Genomic DNA, 9,701 nt, shown 5'->3' with positions numbered 1-9,701 from the left:
CTCTGATGATGTCTCCTTTGTGGAATCTGAGCAGAGTCCTGTCCTCCGTGATGTAGTTCCTCACCGCCACCACGTACTCCGAGTCCTGACACAGACGGGACATGTTGACACAGACGGGACATGTTGACACAGACGGGACATGTTGACACAGACGGGACATGTTGACACAGACGGGACATGTTGACACAGACATGCTGCAAAATCTCAAGTGGTCCGCAGAAGAAGGTTTAAGCCAAAAAACACATTTCTAAATAATGTATTGCTTATATGTGATTGCTGGTGTAACTATGTGTAGTTCATTTGTGAGTAACTTACTGAAGAGCACTGAGAGAAACTGAACCGTTGACTTTGATTCAATGTATTATGTCAACAGATTTCACATTACTGGGTAAACGAAATAATATTAAGTTGAACCTAATATTTAAACTTAATATTATTAATAACTTAACGCAGTTATGTGACATTTGTTGGCATAATACATTTAATTAGAGCCAGCGTTTCAGTTTCTCTCAGTGAATGGGAGATCAAGAGAACTGTATGTTATGCTAAAGCCAAACAAACTAAAACAGTGATGCTTGCATATGAATTTAAACGCAGACACAACTTAAGCTCGTAAGTACAATGTGATAAAACACCAGAAATATATTAAAGGGTCACTCCACCAATTTTACACATCAGGCCTACTGAGCCTGTCCAAACAGATGTTGATTGTTTTCTGAGGTCAAATGGAGCCTCTTGATAGAAGTATTATTTGGTTTCAGATGTGTGACAAACATGAGACAGGGAGAGTGTGACAGAAGATGTTATTGAGCTGGGAAATGTAGGATACAGTGTTGTGGAATTGTACATAGCAGTACCTGCTCCAAACATCTGGAACAAGCTCCCAGAAACCTGCAGGTCCGCTGCAACTCTGACTACTTTTAAATCCAGGCTGAAGACTTTTCTTTTTGTCGCTGCTTTTAATTGAACTATTCACATCTTAAACTGCACTGTAACTTTTATCCATGTACTTTTTCTTTTAATGTTTATTTTATTAGCTTTTCTTTTTAATGACTGATTTTAAATGCCATTTTCTGAATGTCTTTCATTTTTTGTAAAGCACTTTGAATTGCCTTGTGTTGAAAAGTGCTATATAAATAAACTTGCCTTGCCTACATAGAAAATAAAAAGCTGCTTTGATTTTTACCATAATTTCCTCTACCTCTTTTGTGATTTCCCCAACGTATCTCAAAGTGAAATGGTGTAATTAACAAAAATATAAAACTATGTTGTATACTGTTGAAAAGTGGACTTACAGAAGAGCATATGCATGATGACCAAAAACAACATTTAGAGTGTATAAGATGTGTTCTAGACTGTATACATCAAACACCAAAAGACTACCTCCAGCAAACCTACAAAAAACACACACACACACACACACACACACACACACACACACACCCTCTAACCTTCTTAAGCTCCGTGAGGAAGTAGTCGATCATGTGTTTGACCTGCGGGGCTTTGGCCGAGAACAGGATGAGCTTCTCGTTGCTCAGGTTGAACTCCAGCATGTTCTTGGACGGTATCGACACAAACAGGATGTCCGAGTAGCTGCACAGGAAGTGATATGTAAAAACCAGGAAGTTGACATAAAGTTAAAGTGAATGAGGATAGGGCATGGGGTCAAATCTCTTAACACAGACAGATAAAAAAGGTCAATGATTTTTCCTGTTGTTTTATTTGACTTTAAGGAGAGCAAAATCACACTCAACTAACTTTGTTCTCTTGCTACCAATATTAGATTCCCTGTTTCAACAGTGTTACGCTAAAACTAAATACATGCAGATTCTACTGTGGTGTTCTGTCAGGGGAAGCAGTGACTTAAACCGAGGCAGATTAGAACAGCAGTGGATAAGGAACAGTTAGGCTAATTCATTCATGCAGTTTAAAATGTCTAAAGGCTGCTTTGAGAAAAGCTTTTTTTTTGTAGTTTAAAGTTCACATTGATACTGGTATTTACAAGATGCAGCTTTTTATATTATAATTACTAGTTTTTGAAAGCATGTTAAAAAAAAAAGTCAGATTTATCAGACTGCCTGAATTGATTTACAAAAAAGCAGCTATGTGCAGAAATATAGAACATTGAGTATGCTATCCAACAAGTGTCAATGTTCAATCGAAACGTTGACAGTTGAATTGTTATTGAATTAAACGGTAAGTTGAGTAAAGATTCTCACCTCTATCACACACACACACACACACACACACACACACACACACACACACACACACACACACACACACACACACACACACACACACACACACTCTGTCCATGTGTTTGGTCGTGGAATGAGGCTCACCTGTAAGGCCTCAGCACTCTGAAGTAGTCTGGAGCAGAAGAGCTATTCCTCACCATCTTCAGAAGCTTGATGCCTTTATGAGACACAGACAGCACCTGCACTCCTGTCCCCACACTGCCCTGGAAAACACACAGACACACACACAAATACAGACACACATACACACACACACACACACACACACACAAACACACACACACACAGAAAAAACCTGAGTACTTGCACACATAGTAAATATATAATTACAATGGTGCAAAACTATCCTGTAAGACCAATGTGCAAGTAATGCAGATGAAGTCAAAACAAACATACATGTACAATGAGCTAAATGTAGCAGAGGATGTTGTAAGTAATGCTTTTGGGTTCATCATATTTTCCAAGAGGAAACAAGAACTCACAGAGGCTGGGAAGAGGCGGGAGAAGTAAATCTCCCATGAGTCCCTGGCCACGGTGACAACTTTCTTCTTCACGGTCTCATCATGTGTTCCTGACACTTGATCCACCTTGTTTTCAGCTGTCAGACACACAAAGACGGGTTTTAAGTTCATGTACTGTATGTTATCTGTATGTGTGTTGTGTCTGTATACTATAAATAACGAGAACGGATGAGAAGTGTCATTAAAGGTCCCATGTCATGCTTTTCTGGTTATTACCCGTCCCCTTGTGTGTTCTGTAGCTTTTTCTGCATGTAAACGGTCTGCAGAGTCACGAACCCTCAAAGTACACCCTGTAGCGAGTAAAACTCTAACACAGAAAAGACCTGTCTGTGCTGCCCCAGAACGCCTCGTTGGACATTTCTCTTTTTCCATTTTTTTCTTCCGGGAACCAAGTGACGTAACGACGACCCCTCCGTGGATTGGTCCAAATTGACCAATCCGCGGACTTCCTCACACACACACACACACACACACACACACACACACACACACACACACACACACACACACACACACACACACACACACACACACACACACACACACACACACACACACACACACTCAATCTTTTCTCAGCTGCAGCTCCGCCGATTTCTCCTCCCTGAGACGGCGAGGCTGTGAGTCGGTGTGTGACTGAGCACACACACAAACTCCCAGTCAGGGTGTGTGTGTGTGTGTGTGTGTGTGTGTGTGTGTGTGTGTGTGTGTGTGTGTGTGTGTGTGTGTGTGTGTGTGTGTGTGTGTGCTGGATGGTTTCGCTGTGTCTCGCTGTGTCTCGCTGTGTCTCGCTGTCTCTCGCTGTGTCTCGCTTACTCTCGCTGTGTCTCGCTGTGTCTCGCTGTGTCTCGCTGTGTCTCGCTGTGTCTCGCTGTCTCTCGCTGTGTCTCGCTTACTCTCGCTGTCTCTCGCTGTGTCTCGCTGTGTCTCGCTGTCTCTCGCTGTGTCTCGCTGTGTCTCGCTGTGTCGCAGACGGCCACTGGGCTCACAGGGGGGGGGGGGGGGGGGGCAGGAGCTCCAACAAGCCGTGTTAGAAAGAGAGTGAATACACATACTATACAGAGATGCTGTGAGAAACCAATGTGAGTTTGGAAAATTGCACAATATAAATCTATTCTAGTCGACCTCAACAATGGAATTATGATCAGTGGAAATGGCCATGACATGGCACCTTTAAGCTTTTTGTGTATTTCATACCAAATAGAGCTTTCATCTTCTGCCTCTCCTCCTGGCTGATACGGATGCAGGCCTCAGAGAAAGTGTCGTGTACAACCTGCAGAACACATTTAGAAATGAAGTGGAAAAACATGTTTTAATGATGTTTCCCTGCGGTGATTAGTTTACTAAAATATAAAGTGCCTAAATGTCGATTTGATGTATTCGTTCACAAATGATCTATATAAAAACCATTAGTTTTAGACTTTTATATATGCGCTACTGTCTGAGCTATCCAGGATACAAAATAATTCCTCTATAATGTAGAAAGAATAGACCTCTGTGGCTGGATGGTAATGAAGATATCCTAATAAATAGGCCTTATAGACGACTAAGCATCAGGGCTTCAAAACAGCTTTCCTCACTGCACCTAACATTCAAAACTAAACCTGACTTTTTTAAACACAAAATGATAAATGAACTTAATGCACAATAAATGTAGAAACAAGTAAATAACTAATAAGGAATACATAGATCAACCTGTCTGAAGAGCAGGTCAAGAATCAGCGGGCTGTTGAATGTCTCTTTAGGATAGAAAACCTGTAAACAGACAAAAATAACAAAAATATTTTACATTTCATGACATTGTACAAGGGGAAATTGAATATTCAAATTCTACTGTCTGGCACCACTGACTGATTCTGGAGTGGCAGACATAATACATTGATATTCACTACAACAAGATCTTCAAAAACGTATACTTATTTTGACAGTCTTTGTTTCCTTACATTTGCTGTAAGGTTATATTTCAGGGCCATCTTAAATAATGTTCCTTGTGATAGTTTGTGATCATAAATCAGACCCTGCTTAAATAACCGCTTAACATACAATGAAGAAACACACCTCTTTCCTCATGTAGAGTTTCCAGGGGACGTTGGAGTAGGTGTAATATTCATCACTGGTCCTACTGTGGAGTTGAGTCTGAATGATCTCCTGCTCTATTGGCAACTCTCTAGAAACTGGAAACACAAGCACACACACACACACAACACACACACACACACACACACACACACACACACACACACACACACACACACACACACACACACACACACACACACACACACACACACACACACACACACACACACACACACACACACACACACACAAACACACTTTTAAAAACGTTTGACTTCCCATTGGGTCGATTCACATGCAGGTGTGAAAGCTGCGAAGAACTTTCTGCCATTCTGCTGTCTAGTACTGTGCGTCGTGTCACATTAGTGTGTAAAATGTGTACCTGGAGGGGGGGCGGGGCTTAAGTTGGAGCTGGTTGGCCCAGCGGGGCGAGACTTGGTCGTCTTGGTAACCTTAACTCCTCCATCTTCTTTACGTAGGGAGGATTGAGGCTTCCTTTGAGTCTGAGGATTGAAATTATTGTAAGATTCCATTAGAATGTGGTGTGTGTGTGTGTGTGTGTGTGTGTGTGTGTGTGTGTGTGTGTGTGTGTGTGAGTTGAGTTGGGGTACCGGTTGTGGGGGGTTAGCCATCTGATCTTTAAGGATTTCCATAGCTTCATCATGTGGGTCTGACTTCTTCCCAAACACCTTTCCATCACCTTTCCTACACACACACACACACACACACACACACACACACACACACACACACACACACACACACACACACACACACACACACACACACACACACACACACACACACACACACACACACACACACACACACACACACACACACACACACACACACACACACCAATCAGTAGATGGAAAAAACCCTTTTATTAATATTATTATTACATTAAAAAACGTATGTTACAAAATGATGAGCGTGTTACCTTTGTGGAGCAGGTCCAGTAGAAGTGGTTGTGTCGGCGGGATGATGCTGTTTGATAATGTCTTTGATGTTGTGGCTGGGATCGATGCGCTCTGTGTTACTGGCACTGGATCGTACCACGTCCTCAGGAGGGGGGCCACGGGTCGGACCTTGAACAACACTTTCTATTAGATCGAGTACTTACTGAAACATAGAATTATGTCAAAGCTTCTCCAGGGGGCATTTTATGAGATTGCAGAGAGGTAAAAGAACAGTGTGAGCCTTCAGCTATTAAAATCCTCTTCAAAAAAAAGCATGGGGCATCCTGAAGCTTCACTGTGATAATGGAATTAACCACACAGCAAATCTACCGACTTTCCATTCAGTAACTTAGTAGAACTTACTCGTTTTGCGCTGAACGGCAGCAGGCTTGTACGGCGACTCCTCACTCTCTCTGGTCTGCAGGAAAACAAATGTTGTATATTTTGGTGCAGGACAGAATGTATACACACACTTCACATAACTGTAGGTAAGTTGAACGCAATAATATTAAGTTAAACATATTTAAACTTAATATTATTGCATGCAGGCAAATCAGAAGTATGTGGATACTCACAGGACTGGAGTATTGTGTCATGTGATGCTGTGCGGGCGGGGACTGAGGCGCCGGGGCAGCGGGGGGGAAGACGGACAACATCTGCTGCTGGATCGCTATGGCCTGCATGGTCATCTGCTGGGCCTGCAACACGCATAAAGTACACCTTGTATAACTATAATAAAAACCTAAATAAAAACACCTATATTAATTAAGTGAATTAGGATTAAAAGACCAGTTAAAAGGGGATGTCGCTGATAAATAGCTAATCTAAAAAAACGTGTTTTCAGCTGTCGGTTAAAATGATCCAAGTGACTCCCAGTCAGTCATCGTCGAGAGTAAGATACCGATAATATCAGTATAGCTTCATCTTTATCTGCAACTGTGCAGAAAGACCAGGTTTAAACTGAGAAAGAAAATACAAAATCTGTTCAACATCTTGATTTAGAATGTGGGTATCAAAGATATGAAATTAACGTTGACGCTTTTTGGTACAGCCCAAAGTGTTACCATGTATTTTCCAAACACACCAACAGTAATATCACAATAAGCAGAGTGACTAACCAGAATGATAGCTTGCTGGTTGATGATGGCCTGCTGCTGTTGGGTCAGTACCATGTGCTCAGATCCTAGAGAAATAAGAACAATCGAAACCCTTTAGTAAAGATGATTTGGCTGTAGAAAACACAGTTCACAGCAAAATACCAAAATACCCAGTAAACTCCAATTCAACACAGAAAAAACTGAAACATTGACTTTATTTAAATGTATTATGTCAATGGTTGAAAGCAATAATATTAAGTTTAAATAACGATTATTAGGTTCAACTTAATACTGTATTATTCCTTTCAACTCACCTAATACAGTAATGTGAAATCTGTTGACATAAAACACTTAATTAAAGTCAACGTTTGACTTCAATCAAAACACACAGAGGAACTTGTTTCAAATTGAATTGTAACTCCACCACGCCCTCACGCTTCAGGCCAAACATGCTGGAACGCACCCCAAGGGGCTGTACCTGGCAAACCTGCCATCACAGGTAGGCCTGGAACCACCGGGGGGGCGGCAGAGAAATGGGAGGCGACATTATCTGACTCAGCAGCGGGGGGGGGCAGTGCGAGAGGGCGAGGGGGTGGGGGCCACACGGGAGGCGGGAGGGATGGTGGAGGAAGTATGTGGGTCGTAGGGGTGTTGGGGACGGTTGTATTGGTGGAATGGTTGTTGTTGTGGGGGTGGTGGTTGTTGTGGAGGCTCCTGCTGCTGCTGCTGTTGTTGTTGTTGTTGGTGTTGTTCGTGGTGATGGTGGTGGGAGGGGATTGGCATGGCAGGGATGGGGGGCATCATTCCTCCGGCTACTGGAAGCACTGGCACAGCTTGAGGAGCGACAGGTTCAGGGAACAGGTTAAGGGTTAGGGAAAAGTGCTGCTTATAAACTTTGGGTTTCTTCCGACCCTATTGCTAATTTCATCAAGGGAAGACAGGCTCAGACAAGATCATCAGAAATGTACCTGTTAAATATAACCTGTTAAACACACATACATTTTAGTGAAGGACAAATGTTATTCATGCTATACAATTAAGATATTAAGAGTCATTCAATTTTTCTTACTTTTTAAAAATATACCTACCAACTCCCACCCACTGCCCCCTCCGTTGCTTTTGAGGTCTAAGGTACCCGTGCACACAAAATGTAATCTAGATGAATTACATTAAGTCTTTAACAATTTATGCCTACTGTTTTCAATACAACAATATAATTTAACTACTCAGTACTACCACAACTTCAAACTCAGAAAATCAGGAGTAAAAACAATCACATTGTGCACAGCCATGCACCGAGACGCCTAAAGGAATTAAGTGATCGAATGAAAGCATGTGTGTGTGTTTGATAAAGAGTGTGTAGCGAGAGAGAGATTGAGAGTGACAGAGGCCTATAGCGAGTACAGGAGTCATCTGTGGTTACAGTGAATGGCTGTCTCTGCATTATCCATGAGGTCAGACTGCTCATTACAGCTAAACGACTAACGGTTAACACTGGTGAACTTTACACCTGGACCGGTTCTGTGTCACTGAGCCTCAAACAACCTGGGAATAACTATAGTAACAAATACAATGTTTGATACACCACAATAAACCACATTAAAGGACGGCCTTATCTGTGTCTATTCTTAGATTTTGATTCATATGATGTCTCTTTTATTGTGTATTGAGTATAAACGCAGGTTGAAAACAGACATTTGAATCTTGGCAGTGTTTCCATTAATCAGGGAACTGTTTATCTCATGAACTTGAGACTAATGCCGAGGATTTAGAAAACAACTTCAAACAAGATGAATTATTGATGTCAGTGGTGAGAGAGGCTTCAGCTACAGGACAAAAGAAGGGTGAGAAATAAAATAATGGATCATAAAAAATTCAAAGACCCAGTCTGTAACAACTTAAACACTGAAGAGAGACACAAAACTAACTGTAAAACTAGTAGATGTAACTAGCAGGAAACACACACACTAACTTGAGTGGTTTACCTCCGGGGTGTATCCCTGGTGGGTAAGGCCGACTGGGGGCTGGTTGGGTCTCCCCCTCTCCTCTTCCTCCTCCTGTCATGCCGACACCTCCTCCTCCCTTCATCCTCGCTGAGAAACGTCCAGACTTTTCCATGTCCTGGATAACAGAGAGGAAAAGGTAACAGCGATTCAGCAGATGGAAAACGTGTGTGTGTGTGTGTGTGTGAGAGAGAGAGAGAGAGAGAGAGAGAGAGAGTGTGTGTGTGTGTGTGTGTGTGTGTGTGTGTGTGTATGTGTGTGTGTGTGTGTGTGTGTGTGTGTGTGTGTGTGTGTGTGTGTGTGTGTGTGTGTGTGTGTGTGTGTGTGTGTGTGTGTGTGTGTGTGTGTGTGTGTGTGTGTGTGTGTGTGTGTGTGTTGTACTGGTTGATTCAGACTCAGAGCTCCAGGAACTGAATACTCCGCAGGAAGTACCCTAAATACTGGAGGAGAAGCTCAAAAATAGTAGTAGTAGTAGTAGTAGTAGTAGTAGTAGTAGTAGTATACATTTTATTTATAGAACCCTTTTCAAAGTTAACACAAATGTTAAAGTGGTAAAAACTCATCAACACAAGAAAAAGGACAAAGTTAAATTGTCTTAATGCAACATAACCCTCTTAAACTGTGAAATTCAGTATTAATACCTTATAATCCCAGTACACCACTGAATACATTGCAATAAACATGTTATATATTGTAGTACAATGTGCATATTTCTACACATTATGTGCTTATCTTGATTTTAATGTAATTCAACAATGTCTCAAACTGTCTTAAAACA

At 41.8% G+C, this 9,701-nt stretch overlaps 1 protein-coding gene across 1 annotated transcript in view; it reads right to left on the bottom strand.

Annotated features, from left to right (window-relative positions):
* Positions 1 to 4: 4 nt before the first annotated feature.
* myo15aa (myosin XVAa) overlaps positions 5 to 9,701 on the bottom strand; it is a gene marked incomplete at its 3' end in the record, with an annotated part of 34,017 nt that continues 24,320 nt past the window's right edge. The window contains exons 37-50 of the mRNA XM_034225136.1: positions 8,906 to 9,041; positions 6,942 to 7,006; positions 6,399 to 6,521; positions 6,187 to 6,241; positions 5,805 to 5,952; positions 5,473 to 5,566; positions 5,244 to 5,364; positions 4,841 to 4,956; positions 4,478 to 4,537; positions 3,980 to 4,055; positions 2,744 to 2,859; positions 2,346 to 2,464; positions 1,452 to 1,593; positions 5 to 85 (exon numbers count right to left, since the gene is read on the bottom strand). Of these exons, the coding sequence (XP_034081027.1) occupies positions 5 to 85; positions 1,452 to 1,593; positions 2,346 to 2,464; positions 2,744 to 2,859; positions 3,980 to 4,055; positions 4,478 to 4,537; positions 4,841 to 4,956; positions 5,244 to 5,364; positions 5,473 to 5,566; positions 5,805 to 5,952; positions 6,187 to 6,241; positions 6,399 to 6,521; positions 6,942 to 7,006; positions 8,906 to 9,041 (1,452 nt within the window). The remainder of the gene's footprint in view (positions 86 to 1,451; positions 1,594 to 2,345; positions 2,465 to 2,743; positions 2,860 to 3,979; positions 4,056 to 4,477; positions 4,538 to 4,840; positions 4,957 to 5,243; positions 5,365 to 5,472; positions 5,567 to 5,804; positions 5,953 to 6,186; positions 6,242 to 6,398; positions 6,522 to 6,941; positions 7,007 to 8,905; positions 9,042 to 9,701) is intronic.

This window comes from Gymnodraco acuticeps, unplaced genomic scaffold (genome assembly GCF_902827175.1).
Source record: "Gymnodraco acuticeps unplaced genomic scaffold, fGymAcu1.1, whole genome shotgun sequence".
NCBI classification, from domain to species: Eukaryota; Metazoa; Chordata; class Actinopteri; order Perciformes; family Bathydraconidae; genus Gymnodraco; species Gymnodraco acuticeps.
The sequence above is the reverse complement of the archived record's forward strand: the minus strand, read 5'-3'. Positions and strand labels throughout refer to the sequence as shown.